At 59.3% G+C, this 20,206-nt stretch overlaps 1 protein-coding gene and 1 long non-coding RNA gene across 4 annotated transcripts; one reads left to right on the top strand and one right to left on the bottom strand.

Annotated features, from left to right (window-relative positions):
• Nucleotides 1-1,558: 1,558 nt before the first annotated feature.
• On the bottom strand, nucleotides 1,559-18,722 carry TTLL12 (tubulin tyrosine ligase like 12). Of its 3 annotated transcripts, XM_036931448.2 has the most exons (14): nucleotides 18,330-18,712; nucleotides 14,470-14,642; nucleotides 12,326-12,524; nucleotides 11,307-11,466; nucleotides 11,084-11,217; nucleotides 8,753-8,829; nucleotides 7,293-7,409; nucleotides 7,010-7,204; nucleotides 6,554-6,665; nucleotides 5,697-5,848; nucleotides 5,427-5,508; nucleotides 3,812-3,880; nucleotides 3,143-3,281; nucleotides 1,559-2,590 (listed from the first exon to the last, which is right to left on the bottom strand). In XM_036931448.2, exons 1-14 carry the CDS (start codon nucleotides 18,516-18,518, stop codon nucleotides 2,439-2,441), a joined length of 1,950 nt encoding a protein of 649 aa, XP_036787343.2. In that variant the 5' UTR covers nucleotides 18,519-18,712; the 3' UTR covers nucleotides 1,559-2,438. The 3 variants fall into 3 exon arrangements, 2 of the variants coding, with proteins under 2 accessions (XP_036787343.2, XP_057342282.1); XM_057486299.1 differs by lacking the exon at nucleotides 18,330-18,712 and having other exon boundaries at nucleotides 12,326-12,604; nucleotides 14,470-14,604; XR_005033756.2 differs by lacking the exon at nucleotides 1,559-2,590 and having other exon boundaries at nucleotides 3,812-3,944; nucleotides 18,330-18,722.
• LOC130678919 (uncharacterized) lies at nucleotides 7,666-9,411 on the top strand. The gene is made up of 3 exons (XR_008991876.1): nucleotides 7,666-7,776; nucleotides 8,385-8,561; nucleotides 9,276-9,411. It is a non-coding gene; the product is annotated as an uncharacterized LOC130678919 (long non-coding RNA).
• Nucleotides 18,723-20,206: the final 1,484 nt, after the last annotated feature.

Raw genomic sequence — 20,206 nt, 5'->3', positions numbered from 1 at the left:
AATTCTTAATACAGAGAAATTGACGTGGGTGACATGAGTGCCAGAAAGACTTAGAGAAATAGAACTGTGTCCCCTGCGATGAAGTTTTGGTCTCCTGGGACAGTGGGGGCCCTGCTGGTGGACTTCAGTGGGGTCACCTGATTTCCGCTGATCAGAGATACGAGGACATCTGGAATTGGGGGAAAGCACGTTTATAATCAGGAAAGCTGGGGTCGTGTGGTCCTCTGACCCAGTGACTGCCTTACCCGTCTTGGGCATCCACACAAACCACTCGGTGTGCACGCCCGCCCTGAGGGGCACAGGAGGGCTCCTTGCAGGGTAGCTCCTGGGAGAAGCTGCCTGTAGTTGGGGACGCCATCCTTGGCCTGGGTTCGGGGGTTCCCTCCTTCCTGTTTTAACCTCCAAAACCACTGGTGGGTGGGATGGCAACAGCCACAGCTGTGGCCTGGCACCGGGTGAGCCCACCAGCCGTCTACCTGCTCTACCCGTACTGGCCGACTGCAGCCATGCACCTCTCAGGCACCAGCTGCCAGGCTGTGCTGCCCTGTGGGCTGTCTGGGTCTCCCATCATCCCCAAGACTCCCATTCCCCCAGCCCTCAGGAGTGTGTGCTAGAGCCGGGGTTCAGGGTTCACACGAGGATGGAGGCTCCCGGGTGAGGCCGTCACACAGGATGAGCCTCAGTGCCACATCTGCCCCACTGTGACCACTCTGAAATGGGATCAGCACTGGGAAATGCAGCTGTGGGTTTGTGAACTATGATCCCAGTGTCCCCCAAGTTCATATGTTGACTCCTGACCCGATGTGATGGTGGCAGGAGGTGGCGCCCCATGATGGGAACAGCACCTTGAGACCCCCCAGAGCATCCTGCCTGGACACAGAAAGGATGCTGCCAGAACCAGGGAGAGGGGCCTCACTGCCCTCGCCAGACCCCAAACCCACCAGCCCCCTGATCTCGGGAGACACCCCAGCCCCTAACACTGTCAGAAAGATGCTTGTTGAGTAAGCCGCCCTGTTTACGGCACTTTGTGTCAGCGGCCAGGAAGGACTCCGACGGGCCTAAACACCATCTTACTTTTTGTTTCTTCGGTTTCGCAAAGCACACGTCTTTATTTTGGTTTTCTTCAACAACCAGCAAGGAAAACCGCCGACACACCGTGCCAGGCCTGTGGTTCCAGGGCCTCCAAAGAGAAGAGGAGGCAGAAACAAAGGCTTACTTATTGTAGGAACACAAATCAGGTTGGGGCGAGAATAGGACGCCAGCAGCCCGCCTGCAGAGGGCACCAGAGATGAGGTCTGGCCTTCGGGGCAGGGGCGCTCTCCAGCTGCGGCTGAGGTTCTGGTTAAGGGGACGGACGGACACTGACACAGGTGGGAGGCACCATCAAGTCCTGTTTTGCTGCAGGAATCTTGGCTCCAAAATGAAAAAAGGACCCCCCCAACCCTAGCACATACACAGGTAGCCTTGAGAGGCAGCACCCCCTCGGAGCCTGCCCATCTTCCCATTAGCTGGGCCCAGGCACACTGCAGCCACACATATGCTGGCATCTGACTCCAAATTTCAAACAAAATTAAGAGAACTTTATATTTTTCTCCCACGAATGAAACAATAACAAAAAATCCGACACTTGGACGCTAGACTCCGGTGGGTGATGCCATCCGGTATAATGTTCTTCTGGAATCATCTTTCTCAGCATCTGCTGCCTGGTACTCTGCTGCCCACACTTGTCCCTGAGCTCCCAAGCCAGAGTGTCCCAGCCAAACTCAGATGAGGGGAGCCACTGCAGTGCCGGTGAGCAGGGGGGCCGCTGGGCCCCAGGATGGCCCGTCCTTGCCAAGTGGAAAAGCCACAGCAACCACTGTGGCCTTCCTGCCTGGAGCTTCCTGGAAGGGTGCTGGTGAAGAGTCTGGTCAAGCTTGTTGGGCAAGAAGGCTGGGTCTGGTAGCTGGTTCCCCAGGGTGTTCTGGGGGCACCTGTCACTCAGGGCCCCGGGGTGGAGTGTGGCCTGACACTGTGAGGAGCCACAGTGCCCTCACGGAAGCGCAGGAAAAGCCAGCCTGGCCATGTCGATGTTGGGCTCCCACAGCCATGCCCAGAGAACCCTGCTTCTGAGGTCGCCTCGCCAGGCTCCCCAGAGCCCTTCTTTGGCTAACACCCTGGGAAGCATGGCAGCCCAAGAACCATACTCTCTGGAATAAAGCCCTTAGCTGAGCTGAGACCAATCACTGTGCGGATGGTGGTGAGCGAAGTGTGGATGGAGCCTGGCACTCAGGCCTGGGGGCACTGAGGCTACCGACCTACAGGGGGAGGAGGACCCTGAGCTGGGCAGCGGCTCACAGGCCAGGCTGTGTCCAGAGGGGGTTGGGGGCAGGGGGGAAGTCCACAGAGGCTAAGGCTGGAATCCACCCGAGCGCACAAGTGGGGGGGCGGGTGAGCGCCTAGATGAGGCGGGTGACATGGCAGTTGCTGGGCTCGTCCAGGTACAGGGTGCTGAAGACGTCATTGAAGAAGGTCGGGTGGTACCTGCAGGCTCGCTCGCAGTCCGGGTTGAAGTTCACCTCGAGGATCTGTGGCTGCATCACTCGCTTCCCTGACGGCACAAAGCACAGGGCCTCTTACTCCTGGGAGGGCGGGCTGGTGAGCAGGGCCTGGAATTCCGCTCTCCTGGCTTCCAAGGCGCCAGGTCCAGAGCCTGCTCCTTAAGGGGAGGCCCCGGGAGTCTTGGGAGCCACCACACCCAGCTCAGACGTCAGATTTAGTCCAACAGAGGAAGCAGAGATGCAGAGCGGGCAGGGGTGGGCCAGCCTGGTCACCCTGGAACCACCGGTGGCCCAGCCCGGGCCGCCTGCTCCCTCTGCCTGTCACACACAGGCCCAGCCCTTGGGAGCTCTCTCCCGATGCCCCGGCAGCCTGCCCACCCTTCCGTCTGTGCTCTGCCCTGCAGGCTGTCACCCCTGAATGGCGAATCCCCCAGAACCCAGCTCTCCCCACTAACTTGAGGCAAGGGGCAGCCTGGGCAGCGCTCAGCAGGACCGAGCAACAACGGTACCTCTCCCTGTCCCCCGGGAGTGGGTGTTAGGAGGGCTGGGTGATGGACTTCGGGTAATGGGGGACAGGCTGGGTTATGGGGGAGCCTCCTCACCATCTGGACCATTGTCCCACTTCAGCATGAGGTCGATGGCATACACGGCTCGAGATGAGGGATAGTCACAGAGGCCCATGGGTGGCGGCTTGGCACACGCCACCTGGAATAGCTCTGTGAAGGCCCGGAAGATTTCAGCCTGGGGACCAGGGGAGGCAGGGTCAGGGGCCTGTGCGGCTCTGACACTGGTGTCAGCCCCCAGAGCAGCCTCTCGATATGCAGCTGGCTGCCCCTTCCTAAATCCCAGCTCCCAAATGGCCCAAGTCACCTCCTACACCCTCCACGTCTCCAGACCTGGCAGCAGCCACCTCTGTCCCCCACCTGCTCCCTCCCTCCTGGCGCCCTCCGAGCCCCCATGGTGCCCCGTGACCGAGGCACGCAGAGCAGCACTCCAGGACGTGGAGGCGAGCATGCGTCTCCAGCCGTGCCCTTGCCCTGCCCTCTGCTTGGCTTCTCCTGGGACAGGCAGGGCCTGCCACTGTCTGGCTATTCCAGGCATGCCCCGAATGCCCCTCCGGCTTACCCGAGGAGCCCTGCGTATCACCCCACATGCGCCAGAGTGGGAGGAAGGGTCTTGGCACCCGCCGCCTTGGTGGGAGGAGGACCACCCAGAGGAGACCCCCAGCCGGCCAGTGCTCACCCACGAGGGAAGCTTTGCTCGGGACTCACCTGGACGCTCCTCCACGGAAATTGTGGGTGTTGCTTCTCGAACTCGGGGATGAACTCATCGTAGTGCACCTATGACAAAGGGCCCTTTGTGCTCTGCAGGGAGACCTCCGAGGCCGGGCAGGGAGATCGGAGGCTGGCGGGGGAGGGGAAAGCTGCTACCTCAACCTCTCAGGGCACACGGGAGGCAGGAGCTGGGGTACGAGCTTGGCGCTCTCTGGGTGACTCTGGACAAGATCTACCTCTAGGGGCCTCAGCGTCTTCCTCTACAAGGTTCCCTGCTCAGCCGACTCTGCAGGGCTGCTCAGAGGCTGTACGTGAGATGCTGGGCTCGGGGCTTGGGCTGCTGGTGCCCGTCCACACCTCCGAGCAGGGCACTGGAGGCAGAGCTCGCGCCCGCGTCTGCACGGCTCAGCTCACAGTGCTTGAGGACAGCAATACTTCACCCAGAACATACCTGCGCATGGCTCAGCTCTTTCCCAGGACAGGCCAGCATGGGCTCCCTGTGAAGCCCCACATTCCCACCCTGCCTGACATGGGTCCCTACACGTGGGAGCTTCCAGGGAAAACATGACATTTGGAATGACACAGTAAGTTAGGGGGAAGGCCCACAGAGACGACTTCCAACCATGTCCTGGGGCCCCAGAGGGGGCAGGGAGTACTGGGAACCGGCCTCCAGCACAGCCCAGGATAAGGAGGGGCAGGGAAACCAGCCCTGTGGGGCGCGCGCACGGCACGGCCACTCTCTCTCTAGGCGCCTCCTGAGGGGACTTCCTAGGTACGGGTGTGGTGTATTCAGCCTGGCACGCCTATCACCAGGGAGAAACCAGAGCTGACCCAGACATCTGGTACCGAGTGAGCAACGGCGCCCGCAGCTCCCTTAGTGGTGACGACGGCTGAAAAGTGGTGCTCAGAAAAAGCTGTGGTAGGGTTTGTTCAGTAAGGCACCCCGATACAAAAATACAAATATGGAAAACAATCCTTTGAGTTGGTTAGGGACGTTCTCAGCTGAAAAGAACCGAGAGCCACCTGGGAAGGACAATCGCCTGCAGGAGAGCAGCTCACCTGCAGGGCCGCGGCCTGCCACCAGCCTGCCACCAGGCCGGAGGGCACTTCAGGGGTGACACATGGGGCGGCCTAGTTCTCCCGTTTTCTTCTGCCACCCAGAGCCCACCTCTGCCTCTGCCTCAGCTGGGCCTCCCAGTCCCGGGCACGCAGCTGGCTGGCTGGGGTTTGGGGCCCTCAGCATAAGAGGAGCTTTACCCCGATTCCCCTTTGCTCGAGGAGCCCAATAGTGCAGGGAACACAGGGCCCGGGGTCCAGGCAGGGTCGCCCGGGGCCGTGTGACACACACCTGCGCCTCCCCAACCCTGTCTGTCCTTGTGCTCAGCAGACGCTCCTACTTGCCCCAGGACCTGGGGAGGCTGTGGTTCCCGTGACCTCCAACAGAGTGCGCACCCCACAGGGCCACAGGGGGCGCTGTTTGACAGGTACCAGACCACAGCCCTTCTGACCAACTACGCAGCCTGCCCAGAAGACAAGCCAGTGGGTGTGGGGCCCAGGCTCACGCTGGCCGGCCTCCCTGTGAACCCACTCCCCAGGCCCCCCCAGGCCCTACCTGCTTCAGTACCACTTCTGGGTCATAGTTCATGACGGTGAAATGTTTCTCATAGTCATCCAGGTCGTTGAGCGCAAAGGGGCTGCAGGGTGAGCGGAGAGATACTAGAGTGGGTCCTGTACGTGGCCGAGTCCAGGCAGGGCAGGTACTTGGAGCCCTGGGCCAGGTGCCAGCTCCCGCGTCAGTGCCCCTGGTGGGTGGTGCAGGAGCCCCTGGGCAGAGTTTTGATCCAAGGAAGTGGGGACCCACCCTGCCCATCTCCCCAGTTACCGGTTGGAGAACCGCAGCCAGAACACGTCATATACGAACACCCTCAGGGGCTTCACAGACCGCAGAAGCACGATATAGCGGACATCGAACTTGACACTCCCCACGTCTTCACGAAGGAACAAGACAGGACTTTCAATGTATTTGGACACAACCTGGGAGACAGACACAGGCTCTCAGGCACTCTCACCTCACCCGGGCCAGGACAGAGGCTCTGACCTCGCCCTGTCCGCACCCGGCTCCCCTGGCGGTGGGCTCGCATCCTGGAGAGGTGTTCTCCTGTAGCCTAGGTCCCTGCCTTGGTGTCCATGGATCTGCACCCCATACTTTGCTCCTTCTCTGCCTTTGCCAATCCTTCAGGCTCTTTATCTTCAACTTTACTTTAAATTGAAAGAAAAGATCGCACCAGTTTTGAAAACTGAATACAAATTCTCAGCCCTAATTCCAATTGCCCATCCCCACTGGCTGGAATCTCAATGGTGTCCCTGAGTCCTACAGCTACTGCTGATGCTCCTCTGATATGCCCCATGTCCCTGAGGGGCTCCCTGTCCTGGCCTGGACACTCACTCCTGCCGGGTGGTCATACGTGGTCAGCATGTGGGACTGTGAGGTCAGACACACCTAGGACAGCTGATCGAGCCCCCCTCCTCTTACCGGGACCGTCACACAGCCCCTTCCTTTGGCAAGGGCAGCAGGAAAGGGCTGTGGAGGGCTTGGGAGACTCCTGTGAGCCGAGTGACCCCAAGTACCTGCCAAAGCTGAGGCCCACATGCACAGGTCCTCACACCTGAGTCCCCTGCTGCTCTCTGGTGGCCAACCCATGCGCCGAGCAGGCGTCCCACTTGGGGCCGAGGGCCTACCTTGGGGGTGCTCTCGCGGTGCCGGATGATGCTGTGCAGGCTCCTGGTGATGTGGGTGTCCAGGCTGCGGGCCAGGTTCCAGGGCTTGCAGATCCAGTGGTTGTCCTCGCCCCTGGGGGCACAGGGGCCGGCTAGGCTGGGCTTGTGTCCACCCGCCCAGGCACCGTCTCCCCAGGTCCGTGGCTACAGGAGGGGCACCCAGCCTCCCCTGGTGTCCCAGAGATGTTTAGAGACTGGAGCTTGGGGAGTGAGGAGCTGTACTCTGGTGGAAGGATGACCCGAGCAGTGGGGTGGAGGCCCCTGGGCAGCTTGGAATGCTCAGAGCCCAGAGCTACCAGCACCGCAGCCTGCACATAGTGGGTTCTCAGCCGAGCAGCAGACTGGGCTAGGTGAGGACAGGCTCGAGATGAACACGGGTGTCTCGGCTGCGCAGCTCTGGTGCGCGGGGGCCCTTACCGCCTCTCCCGCTGCTGGAAGTAGCTGACGAGCTGGGGCAGCTCGGTGCGCAGGTTGAAGGTCCGGGGCAGCCAGGCCGGGCCCTCGGGACGCCCCGCCCGGCGCGCGATGGAGGCCAGGCAGTCCTTCACTGTCAGAAGGCTCTCACAGGGGAACTGGTTCAGCAGCACTTGGGGCCGTTCCTGGCTGAGCTTCCTGCAGGGCCGAGGCGGCTGCAGCCAGCTCAGGGGGGCCAGGGCCTCTGGGGCCGGCCTCGGGAGCCCCAGGCGGGGAGGCGGCTCACCTGTAGTCCTTGAAGTGAGAGAAGTTATAGAGGATGTCGGCGTCCGCTTCGTTCTGGGTGAAGGTGAAGCGCGGGTGGGTGAGGTGGCTGAGCACCTGCTGGATGTCCGTGTAGACCCTGCAGGGGAGGCCGAGCTGAGCTGGCTGCCATGCTCCCGGGTCTCAGCTGCTCCCCACTGGCTAAGAGGTCGAGGACGAGTTAAGTCCAACTCTGCAGCCCTGGCTCCTCAAGTCGGACAACCCCAGCCTGTGCCTGCTGAGTGATGGGGCCACCTGGAGCCTTCTGACCCCGGGTTCCCCATCTGTGACATGGAACCACAGGGCCACGTCACACTTGCGAGGATGAGACAGGACAACCTCAGTGTTTACCAAACAGTTTCTTTCCTCCCAGGCGCTAATGGAGGATGGGCTGACATTACTGGTCCCGAAGACACATCAAGAACTCTGCCCGCAGAAAAGGAAGCTGGCATTCTGGGTGTCTGCAGGTGAGCATGTGGCCAGGACAAGTGCCCCAGACGAGGCGTCGTTCCGCACTGGTGCTCTCTGCTGCCTGCCCTGCCCGGCCCAGGCATGCTGGGGCAGGTGGAGACGACCACACGTTTAAAGTGACAGGCCCAAGTGTGAAGGCAGGAGGGTGGCTCAGCCTGGGCCAGCGCTCCAAGGAAAGAGGCGAGCCGGCCCCACTGAGTGGGGCCAGCGTGAAGTGCGTAGTCTGTGGCTGGAGCAGGAAGGCAAGGCTCAGCCGGCCTCAGTGAGGCCTCTGGGCCTGGGGGGCAGAGGGATGCTGGGCAGAGGGCCTCAGGAAGAGCCCCTGGGCTGCCTGGGTCAGGGCAATGGCCTCAGGAGAGGAAGGCAGGCAGAGGGCCAGTGGGGAATAGAGCCCAGGACCTGGCAGAATGGGCAGACTGGAGCATTCTGCCTGCTTCTGGCTGGACCAGGTCTGGGCAGCCAGTGCTGGGGGCTTCCCTGGAGGCAGAAGCCAGCCTGCCCCTGGCTGGGCTGGGCCCCGCCTCTGAGCTGGCTCCACATCTGGCGGGTAAAGCTCAGCACCTCTGCTCCCCATCTGTAAAACGGAGCATCTGTTTCTACCCAGGGTCCAGCCTGAGCTTGCCTGCTGGCCTTACATAACCTGCCAGCCTACACCGCAGACACCTGAGAGCAGCCCCAGCTCCTGTGCTCGGTGCCCAGCATGCTCGCGGCCAGCCCAGGCTCCTGCTTTCAAGAGGGGCGTGTGCGGGCAGGCCAGGCTGTGTCTCCACTCCAGCATGGGGTGAGCACACCCCTCACTGTCCGCAGCCTTCTCCCGGTCGTCCTAGGACTGTACCCTGGCATTCCTGTCACTGCCACGGTGCTGGCAGACAGTGGGGTTCCCGAGTGCTCCCCATGCCAGGCCCTGTTCCAGGGTCTCAGGGACTGTGGGGTGTGAGGAGTCTCAGCACAAGCTGAGAAAGGGCAACACACTTGAAGATGTGGTCGCTGGGGTACACCACTGGGTGGATGGCGAGTGGCAGCTTCTCCTTGTTTTCCTCCAAAATGGCCTAGGAGGAAAACACCAGGGGTTAAACAGGCCTTCAAGAGATGGAGCAACTGAACACAGGCCTCTCCCAACTGGCACACTGGGGTTTAATGATCTGGGGGGACACACCCAGGCCCCAGGCTCGCAGAGCCCTCCCCCCACATTCAGGTGCCTAATAACCTGTTTTGTATCAAAAGAATAATGTAAATATTGTTCTAAATCTTCTCAACACTACCTCCAGGTCACAGGCGGCCGAAGTGCCCAGCCTGTCCTGGGAGGGGCTTCCTTGTCCCAGGGAGCCCCCAAACTGCTCCAAGCTTAGCGTGGTGGTTTAATACAGGCCCACAAACTGTCACACTCCCTTCGAAAGGCAGAGTTAGTTCACCTCCCCTGAGTGCGCGCTGGGCTGAATGAGCCACTCTAACAGATCAAGTGTAACAGCGTGTGCGCCCCCTTCCCTGCCTTCAGAACACCTGCTCTAAGAGAAGTTAGCCACCACACTGTGGGGACACTCAGTTCCCCCTGCTGTGGAGAGGCCCACGGAGGACGCACTGAGGCCTCCTGCCAAGAGCCAGCACCCCTTCGCCAGGCGTGAGTGGGCCACGCAGATGCAGGTGCTCGGCCCCTCCAGCGTCAGATGATGTGGCCCTGGCTGACGGCACCGCATGGGATCCCAAGCCACAAGCACCCAGCTGAGCCATCCCCGTACTGCTGCTCCAAAAGGTGTGAGATAATAAATCTTTGCTGTTTAAGCTGCCACGTTTTGGAGTGATCTGTTTGCTGGTAACAGCTACCTAATGCAGGCAGCCCCAGGGCCCGGAGCACAGGCCTGATCCAGGCGGGGCAAACGGCCGGCCGGACCACCAGTGCTTGCTTGGCTCCTATCTCCGCCCTCTTCCTGGCCAGCAGAGGGCACCCCAAGAAAAAAAGACTAATTTTAATTCACATTCCTGCAATAAACAACTTGAAGACCTGGAAGTCTTTGTCCCTAAGCCACTCCTAAGCCCTGACCCCTCTGCATTCACCTACCTGTTCACTAAGTACCTACTAAGTGCAGGCGCTCTGAGGTGCTGAAACACACCTCTGAATCAAGAAATACGAGCACTGAATTTTTGGCATGGGTACAGGCCAATCATGGCTCCACTGGGCAAAATCACGAGGAAAGTGCCAGCAGGACCACCGCTATGGCCCAGCCTCTGTGATCACAGCACCACAGACAGCAGGCATCATGAGGCACTTCCTGCTGTCATCTGACCTAACTTGTTTGTGCCTTTCCACAGTCCCCTGCCTCGAGGAACTCAGTGAGCAACTGATGCCAGAGGCTGCAGGGAAGCCTCAACACAAGCTGCCACAAGCTGTCAGGTCCCCCTGGTGGATTCCAGCTCTACCACCAGCTGTGTGACCTTTGGCAAATTACTTAACCTCTCTGTGCCTTAGTTACCTCATCCTCAGTAAAATAAAGATAAAAATAGGACTGTAAATCCTAACTGTTGTAAGGATCACAACAGAGCATGCCTGTTGTAAATGCTAAGCACAGGCTAACTGGTCACCAGCCAACAGGAAGCTATGGCAGTTCAGAGAGCAGAGGAGAGGAGAGAGGGGCTGGAGTGGTAACCCCCGCCCAGACCTGCGTGGTTCTGGCAGCAGCTGTGTCCCTACAGGCTCCACGTCTTCCCCTGCCCCAGCCCCCATGCTGGTTCACTCTCCCCACCGGCCCAGCTCTTGTGAGTGGGCCACGGGGGGCTTTTGGGGCCCTGATGGAGAGGCTGCCTGTGGACTGAAGCACCTGTGTTGTCCACAATACTAACACTACTGACGACTACCTATGGCAGCCTACCGCGTGCTGGGAAGTGTACCATCCAGTGCTTGCATGGTGTCTCTACATCCTGGTGCGGGAGGTGTCATGTGAGGAAACAGTACTGAGCCAGAGCTCATAGCCAAGCTGCACGGCCCATTACACCTCCCCCTGCCCCCCCTGAAAATGGGGGAAAGAAGCCTGGACCACCAGCTCCCCCACCGACACCCAACACTCTGAAGGGACAGTTCCCAGCATCAGGCACCCTGGGGTCTGAGCTCGGGACTGGCACCCAGGCTGTGGGGTCACGGGCAGTTCACGCTCACTCCCTGGGCTCTGAGCCCCCATCTCCCAGATGCTTCCAACTCCCTCCATCTCTTGCAGTAGTCAGCTGGCATTCAATACCCTTTGTTGACAGGATGCAGAATGTTCCAGAAGCCACCAGGCAACGGGCCCAGGGGTCAGAGGCAGAGGGTCACACCTGGTAGTGCTCGCCGGGTGGCTCGGGGGTGGAGGAGCTCAGGTCCAGCATGTCGGCAGGGGCCCAGGGCAGCAGCCTGCACTTCCGGATCAGAGGGTCTGCTTCTCCATAGGCAAAGTCCCGGGTCACCTCCTCTGCACCAAGACACGTGCCCATTGGGGGGGGTGCGGTAGGAAACCGAGGCCCAGGCCCAGCCTTCAGGGTGGGCGGGTATCTGACTTACCACCCGTGTCCAGGTCCCTCAGGGGCCACAGCAGCGTGTAGGCCACGTGCTGGGGCATGTAGAAGAAGGGTGCAGTGGCAAAGCTGGGCACATCTGCGTGCTGGATGCGCGAGCCAAACTCGTCCATGACATACCACACTGGCACTTTCTCCTCAGCTGTCTGCAGGGAAGAACATGCAGCAACCCTCGTGCATGGTCTGTCCATCTATCCCCTCCATCCACACACCTTCCACCCACCTCCACATCCAAACACCACCCACTCACCTATTTACACCCAACCCTCCGAACCTGGAGCACCCATCACATGCACCTCCAGTCCCTCTAATCCCAGGTCTCTGGGACAGCGGCCCTGCCGTCAGACCACGTCACAGGCCACAGGCCACAGACTGCAGTGTGGTCATGTATGTGCTGGAAGGTGGAAGCAGGCACTCAGCCTAGCAGCTACATGGATGTGTTTGATTTTGTATGTGTGGCAGGGGGAGAGAGGCTTTGAGTTTAGGAAAGATCGCTGGAGGAGGCAACATCTAGGCTGAGACCATGAGAAACGACTTTTGTCTTTTCCCAAACTAGAAGTGGTGAGGGCTGGAGAGGAGAATGAGTCTGTGGAGGTCGGGGGGGCAGGGGCAGGTGATGAAAGCCCGATGTGTGCTAGAGGGGCTCACCTCTTCTCCCGAAGGTGGCCGGGAACTACGGAGGGCTTTAGGAGGGTGACAGAACCAGAAGGTGCCAGGAAGAGGCAGCAGAGTCACTGGGCCCAAGTCTATGGGCTCAAAGGCCATGTGGACCCCTGGGGCCTTGGCACTGGCTGGCCCAAGGCAAAGGGTATCAGGCCCACGGTGGCATCACAGGGAGGGAGGGAGGATTCTACGGGCCCCAGGAGAAGAGGGGTTGCTCACTTGTGGGGCAAAGGCCCCCAGGTGGGGTTGGGGCTCTCCTGGGCTGCCCCCTGCCAGCGTGGAGTGTGAAGCCCTGTGTTCGGGTCTGCCCTCCGCTTCCCCGGGGGCTGGCGGCCCACCTACCCCACGGGCCAGCTGGTAGGTCTGGTTGAACTTCCACATCTCCTCCAGCACCAGGTCCACGGCCTCAGCACTGGGCAGCTCGCCGTGGAACTCGATGCCCATGAGGTTGGCCATGCGGTGCAGCAGCCCCGGCACCTGCTGCAGCTGTTGGCGGGCATGCTCCACCCGGCACGTCCAGGCGTGGTCGATGAGGTAGATGCTGCAGGCACAGGCCATGCCGAGTGAGGCTGCCATGCAGGCACGGCGGGAAGGGCAGGGTGGGGAGGGGGCCAGCAGGACCTGAGGAGGCAGATGAGGCCTGGCGCTGCGACCTGAAACCTGTGCCCAACCTGAGGTGGTCTCCCCAGCACCCCAGGCATGGGTGGGGAGCCCGACTCTGCGCTGCTCACTGTGTGGCCCTGGGCAACTTCTCTCTCAGCTGCTAAAACAAGGCAGCAGGCTCTCTCCTATCACTGGGATGATATGAGCATCAAATAACACCTACAACATTCTGGCTGCATACCAAGTACTTGTGTACCTAGTGACTATTAATCACAGTAATAGTACGTGTCTGCAGTGGATTTTGAACTGCTGGAGCACAAACCCGTGCTCCCCACCTTGCTACCTGTAGGCCTGGAACATGTGCAAAGGAGCCTCACGTGGAGCGAGCTCATGCATGCCCAGGATGTCTGGGTGCTTCCTGTGGGAAGAGGCCTCAAGTCCCCACGTGTACGGACACCTGCAGCCCACACGTTCCAGTGTCCCTGGAGGAGCCCAGGTGGGCCAACCACACAGCTCCTGCGGCGGGGCTGTGGTGGACGACGAAGTGTTCCCACTGCAGGCCTGAGGGCAGGCCAGGCCTGCCCTCCCGCTCCACAGGGCAGGGCTGCCCAGACCCCATCCAGAGCCCTGCTGGACCAGGAGGCTCCAAACGTATAGGTGGGAGTGTTTTTCCCGACGGGCGAGCGGCCCTCGCCTCCATGCAAGGGACAGCAGGTGCTGCAGTTCTTAGGCTGGGGGCAAGCTGGTAACTGTTTACTTTGTGTTTATTTTTGTTTGTATATCCCCAAACAAATGAAGGTTTACTCTGCCCCTGTGCTTAGAGTTCATGACTGTGTGAAGCAGTCCAAGGGCCAGGCCTTCATGGGGAACGCCCAGGGCTGAGCATGGGCAGATGCACATGAGGGGGCCTGGCAATCAGAGCCGCAGAGCAGACTCACAAAGAGCTGGAGGGAGAAGGGCCCGGGAACAGGAGGGCTGGTGGAGCGGAGATCAGTGCCCAGGGCTCCAAACCTGGGACTCCACCCAGCTCCCCCCAAGCGGGGCCTGGTGATGTGTGAAGGGTGCAAGGAGGCAGTGAGCTCGAGGAGGCCACTGTGCCTGAGTCACCTGTTCCTGGGCCCCAGAGGCAGCACAGGTGCCTAGGAAAGCTGGTGGCACTGAACTTAGAGCAGTGGCAGGCTGGCAGGTTTCTGGGTCAGAGAGCACGTGGGTGGATGGACTGGCTGCAGAAATGACCTGTGTGGCCACTCCCACCCCAGGGCTGGTGGGAGGCTGTGAGAGCTCTGCAGGCAGCGAGGCCCTTCCTGAACAGCTGTGGGCACAGGGCACCCTCTGAGGCCGGCCCGTTTCCTCAGTGTTCCAACAAGGTCTGGCCGAGGGGCCTGCAGGCCTCTCCTGGCTGAGGACAGCCCCTCCTGGCCTCTGGGAGGTGGGAGGCTGGGGTCCTCTCTCAGCTCTGTCCGTGTCTCCTATGGCTCTGGGCAGGGCCCAGGCCTGCTCCGGGCCTTGCACCTTTGCCTGAGGGTGAGGCTGGACACAAATCCCACGAGGACCTCTTCAATACAGTTTCCCGGGCTCTGCGCAGAATTGCGATTCAGCAGGACCAGGGACAGGCCCAGGGTCCTCGGGAAAGCTGGGGCTCCTGAGTAAGACTGCCCTGGGCCCAACCAGCTGGGTGACTTCGGGCAAGTCCTTCCCCTGTTCCCTCATCACACCTCCATCGTGGGACTGCCACGCCGGGTGAGTGCACGCTGGGGAGGCTGCTCTCGGACGGCACGGACACTCGGACTCCCACCACGGGGATGTCAGCGGGGTCGGGGCTGACACGACCCTGGGGCCCAGCTGGAAGCAGTGGTCCCCAGCAGGCTGCGTGCGGCTCCTACCTGTTGGGGTCGGCCGCTCGGAGCCCATTCTCATTGGTCACGATGACCTTGCAGCAGAGCCCGCCGCCAGGGTTGGGCTTCTTGTCGCGCCCTCCCCGAGCCGCCTCGTCCTCACTGTCGTCCTCCACTTCTTCCACCTGCATAATTCCGAACATCTCCCCGGCGTCAAACACCTGGGGGGCACAGCAGGGGGTGCTGGCAAGGTCCCTCCCGCTCCCGGGCCCCCTGCTCACCACAGCCCTGGACTTCTGCTTCAGCAAAGGCTGCAGTGGGCACCACACCCAGGCCTCAAGGACAAACTAAACTCCTTCGGAGAAGAAGGACCTATTTATTGCCTTACTACCCACCTTACAGGTGGGGAAACCGAGGCACCTAGAGACAGCAGCCAGAACCGGGATCCAACCTGCCCCGCTACGACTCCACCCTGTGGCACCCACGCTGGAGGAGGGGCTGCATGTGTGTGTGCCCCAGTTGTATAGCCTGGCCCCCTGCCTTACAGGGAAAACGAGGCCCAAGAGGCAGAGGGGGTGGCTCTGGCAACACTGGAAGTTGTCAGCAGAGTCAGAACCTTGGAGGCCAGGGACTGCACCCCAGTTTCTCTCTCACTAGAAGGACCAGTCCAACACCAGACAGTTGGGGCAACACACAAGGAAACAGGTGCCCAAGGGCCAGCATGCCAGCCCACACAAGCAGCAGTCCAGGCCTACAAAAGTGTGGCCTGTAGTTAGTCTCCTGAGGTCCCAGCCTGGATGGGCAGGAAGAGAAGGACATTGGTCCAGGAGTTTCCCTGGTGAAGGGCAACTGCTGGGCATGTGCAGCTCCTGTGTGCCCTAGAGCCAGGCTGGCCCCCACCCAGCCACACTCATGCACTGTGTGTCTGCCACAAGTCGGCAAGGGGCAGGTTCTGGTGCTGGGCTATGTGACTGAACAAGTCACCGGCCCACTCTGTGCCTCAGTTTCCCAATCCACACAATGGGAATATCAGTACCTACATCACAGGGCTGTTGAATTAAATGACTGATGCACAGAAAGAGTTTAGAACTTCAGCTGGGCAAAGCCTTTGCAAGCACCTGTTAGCATCGTCACACTTCTGGGACTCGTCTCTACCCCGGGAAGGGGTATCATACATCTTCCAGTGGTAAATCAGTAAAACAGAAAATTCCTGACACATAGCAGGGACTCAACAAAGGTCAGCTCCCCTCCAAAACCTATTTCTCATGATTCTATAAAAAACAGAAGGAAAATTCACCCCAGCAGTTGGAAGCCAGTTATCTACTCAGGCACAGGAGCTTTTGTGTGCTGGGCACGGGATGGGCACTTGGGGGTGCAGATGAGCACCCGTGATCTTGCCAGGGGCTGAAGGCCGAGTGGCAGAGTGAAGGAAGGGCAGGCCATTCGAGGGGCCCAGACTAATGGTGCAGGGGCTTGGAGGGGCTGGGAAGACTTAATGGAAACATAATCAGAGGAAAGCAGGAAAAACCGTAAAGATTGAACATGTGGCTAAGGGGTAAGGGTGAAGGGACCCCAGGCAGGGGAGATGCAAGAGGAAGGCGTAGGTCAGAGAAGCTGGGGGCGAAGGGTGCAGAGTGGTGGATACCAGAGGCTCAGGTGCTTTCTGGGATGGAGCCTCAGGTTGGGCTCTCCGGTACCCCTGCCAGTTTAAAGATCAGGAGAGTGGCTCAGAGGGCTGGAACTCACACCTACGCCATCCCGACAGCCCTCATCCCCAAATCTAACAGGGAAAGGGATATGTGGGGGCAGCATAAGGCCTGCACTTAGAGGGCCTGGCTTCTCACAGCTGTGAAACAGGGCTGACCACGACCCCTTCGTGGTGGGACAGCAGAGCTTCTAACGAGGTAATGAAGGGAATAGTTTGGCAGCTGGGAAGTTCCTGAACACGGGAAGAGTTGAAATTTACTTAAAAACACTCCCCATCCTTTCTGGGGGAACTGCTTTCTTCTGAGGCAGGGCTCCAGGGTCACCGGCCCTGGGTGAGGCTGAAGGTGCCCCGTTCCTGCTGGCAGGTGTCTCCCCCCTCACCTGGGCCATAGCAGCAGCAGGCTCCTCACAACAGTGGCTGAGGGTTTGGGTAACACGGTGACTCACAGCTCTGCCCATAACCTCTAATGGCAAGGGAGGGTCACGGAAAAACACTGGCTGCTCCTTGGCAGAGCAACATGGCCAAGACAGAGGGGATAAGACACTGGCGACTGCCCACAATGTGCCGGGTGCTAGTTGAAGTTAAGCCATGCGTTCCCACCCAATCTCCAAGACCGTGGGAGCTGGGGCTGTTGCGCGGTCCCCGAATTCTCAGATGGGTGATGTTTGCTGCCCGCGGGGGCTGGCTGGGCTTCCTCCTTTCACCCAGGGCCTCTTGCCCTAACAAACTCCTGGGGTCCCCTCCTGCCCAGCACAGGCCTGGAACAAGGGCAAGTCCTCAGGAAGCGCTGGCAGAATCGAGGGCAAAATCACACAGGGGAAGGAAGGTCACTATTACAAAAGAAAGGTAGTTACTGAATGCCACTGACATTTTATCTTTTTTACAGCAACTATGTGTTTTGAGCAGGAAGGTACCTGGCCCAACCTAATGTTACAGACAGAGAAATGGGATTAGAGGGTGGGTTTTGTTCAGCAGCCAGGCTCAGGGGACACCCCTCCAGGCTCTGGGGTTCCCCCTTATCGCCCATCCTACTTCATCTGTCTTGGCCCCAGGAGGTAGCCCTTGAAGAGCCTGGCTCCAGCCGAGAGGAAGGCCCTCCAAGCTGGCCTGGGAATGTGCTCTGGCTTCAGCACCTGAGTCAAGCACCCAAATCCAGGGCCCACCCTCAGCCAGGCCCCGGTCAGACCCTTGAGGTCTGGGCTAGAGCAGGACAGTGAGCAGAAAGGGAGCTGTCACCACAAAAAGAGAACCTGCGAGCACATGTGCCCTTCACATTTTCCTTTAGATTCCTTTCCCATCCACACAGCCTTGGTTTTCTTTAAATCTGTAAAATGAGGGTGATCCGAAGCTCAAATCAGATGATGAAACCTGGAAGAATTCTATGACCCCAACAGTTAAAGCCACACAAACTCTTGGGACACCTATTCTTCCTGAGAGAGGCGGTGGCTGAAAGCCAGTTTCCAGCTCTGAAGTCTGGCTTGTCTTGGGAGAGTCACTTTCTCTTGCTGGGCCTCAGTAAGTTCAACTGTATAATGGGACTGATGGCTCTGTGGGATCAGGTGTGTGGAGAACTCTGCTCAGGGGTCTGGCACACAACAGGGGCCAAAGCTCACTCGGGTACCAGTTCCCACTGTGGCCCTGGCACAGCCCCAGGTGCTGGCAGGATCAAGGCCATAGGTACAGGGCTCTTGCTGCCAGTCTTAGGCCCAAGTTCTAGAAGGTCCCCACATTGCCAGGGAGGCAAAGTCTAAGTCGGTGATCACGGCATTCGCGGCTTTTCACCATCAATCCTCTGCCCACTTCTCCGGCCTCAACCATCCATGCCGCCCTCACCTCCCGGGCGCACACACCTCCTGCGGTCTCACTGAGGCCTGGCCACCTGGGCACAGGCTTCTCCTGCCTTGGAACGCGCTTTCTCTATTTCTGCACACGGCCAACCCCCCAGACACCCTCCCATCCTCATCAGCACGTGTCGTCCAAGAGGCCACCCTCGGTCCTCGGCCAGGGGCCACCCGCAGACCACACCCTTCCCGGGAGAAGGGTCCGGAGCTGTCCACCCCGGCGCGCGCAGGGCCGCGGGGACCCGGCTGGGGCTGCGCGCCTCAAGGACCCGCACCCCAGCTTCCCTGTTGCTTTCCAAGGGCCTCTCTCTATCCCCTCCTCCCTCCCAGAGTCTCGCCCTCCCCGCGGCGCCCGGCACCTCGTGTTCCAGCTTGTGCAGGAGGCGGCCCCAGTACCGCTCGGGAACCCCCGACGCGCGCAGCGCCGGGCCGTGCAGCGCAGAGAACTCGGCCCGGGCCCGCTCGCCCTCCTCGGGATCCGGGCACGGCGCCGACCCCGGGTCGCGGCGCTCTGCAGGCCGGCGCTCCGGCCCCGCGTCAGCCTCCATGGCGCCTCCGCCAGCGCCGAGTCCCACGCCGCCGCAGCCCGCGGGCCCCGCCCTCCTCCACGGCGTGCCCGCCGGCACCGCCCCACTCGGGGGCGCCCGCGCCCCGCCCTCCGCCGCCCGCCCGCTCGCCGCCGAGGCGCGAAGCTTGGGCAGCGGGACTAAGCGGCCGGCGTGGGCTGCGTGCGCGAGCGCGCGGGGCTGCGCGGTGGGGGCGCGGGCGAGCGGCGCGTGTGCGCCTTGGCGCTGCCGGCGTGTGCGCACGCGCCCCGGGAGGGGCGGTGTTTTCTCTCTCACCCCGTGGCTGCCCCGGGGGATGCCGGGAGCGAGGCCCTGCCGTGCCCACGCGGTCGTAACCGGAGACGTGGGGTGGTCGAGCTGCAGCTCTAGCACCGACGTCCTTTGAGGCTCCCCGGGGGTGGGAGGGGATCTCTGCTTTTTTGGGACGCTACACCAAATTGAGGTGCTACGGAGTCTGGACCTTATCGATTTCCATATGTTTGGATTCAGAGTGGAAAGTTACTCAAGTAAAACAGAGGTTTTTCTTATAAGTTGAGGTATTGCAAAGGTTGGAAGTGCAGTCACAGAATTTTAAACATAATTCTTTGACCATTCTAATTTTCCAACTTGCTTTGCTTCCATAGGGATGATTTTCATTGTCTTCCTGTTTGCAACTCTGCACTAACTGTAATTTCGAAAAGCCCAAAGGCTAAAGGGTTTTTTTTTTGGTGCTTCAGGTGCTGAATATTTCGATTGAAAGTTTTAAGCTGAATTTAATCAAAAGGCACCAGTAATAGAGGATTTACTCAATGCCAGGAGTAAGTAAACTGTGCTCAAACTGTGGTTGGTGAGGGAAGCACAGAGAAAAGAACATGTTACTGCCACGCTCAAGTACTTTTCTTAATCTCACACGAGCTTTCTCACAAAAACTTTTGCAGTTCAGGTACTCCAATTACAAAAAAAAGTTGTAAATTTTTGACAATTATAATTTCCAATTGGCATAATTTTACAGCTTGTCTGGATGAAATTATTAAGCATATCCAATTTCAAGTGCATTTCTTCTGGGTGGGTCTCTTAATTTAGTAACAATGTTTGCCCCTCTATGCTGAGCCCATCAAACTTTGTATTATCACACACACACAAAATGCCTGCAGTGTTCAACTTCTTAACTGAATTTAGCTGAGTAGCATTTGTAATAATGTCAGTTTTCCACTTTGAACAGAAGGAACTTCCAAAAGTTTAGTTTTGATTCCATGAATTGGATGGAAAAAAAATGGAACCCTCTGATGATTGTGATACAAATTGGCATCCACTGTGGAAGAATTGCTCAGCCAGCGGAGGGAACACATTAGCAGTGAAGACTGCTTTTCATAAGAACACAAGAAAACTTGGAATTAGAAAAATGAGTGAAAAAGGCATCTGATCTAAACGAAGAGTCATGATTTCAGATTATAAATGTCGACTCATTTCTGCAATTGCACGTGTTAACTCATTTTTGGACTCAGTCTTCTTAATGAGGAAGTATTGGAAATAGATATGCTGCTTTTGAATAATCAGAATTGTGTTATCTGGGTAGGTTTGTGATTAGTGATGTGTCTTTGTCCCCGCCCCTCCACCCCCTACGCCCCCAACCCACCCCCACTCCCCTATCTCCCACCCTCCCACTCCCCCATACCCCCCCAAAGAGAAAG

This window comes from Manis pentadactyla, chromosome 10 (assembly GCF_030020395.1).
Source record: "Manis pentadactyla isolate mManPen7 chromosome 10, mManPen7.hap1, whole genome shotgun sequence".
Classification (NCBI taxonomy): Eukaryota; Metazoa; Chordata; class Mammalia; order Pholidota; family Manidae; genus Manis; species Manis pentadactyla.
The sequence above is the reverse complement of the archived record's forward strand: the minus strand, read 5'-3'. Positions and strand labels throughout refer to the sequence as shown.

Coding starts and splice junctions, on each gene's coding strand:
- TTLL12 (XM_036931448.2), bottom strand. CDS start 18,518: ATGGAGGCTGACGCGGGGCCGGAGCGCCGGCCTGCAGAGCGCCGCGAC. Junction 12,525..14,469: donor CGAGCGGCCGACCCCAACAG/GTAGGAGCCGCA, acceptor CTGTGCCTGCAG/CATCTACCTCATCGACCACG. Junction 7,205..7,292: donor TCTCACTTCAAGGACTACAG/GTGAGCCGCCTC, acceptor TCGGCCCTGCAG/GAAGCTCAGCCAGGAACGGC.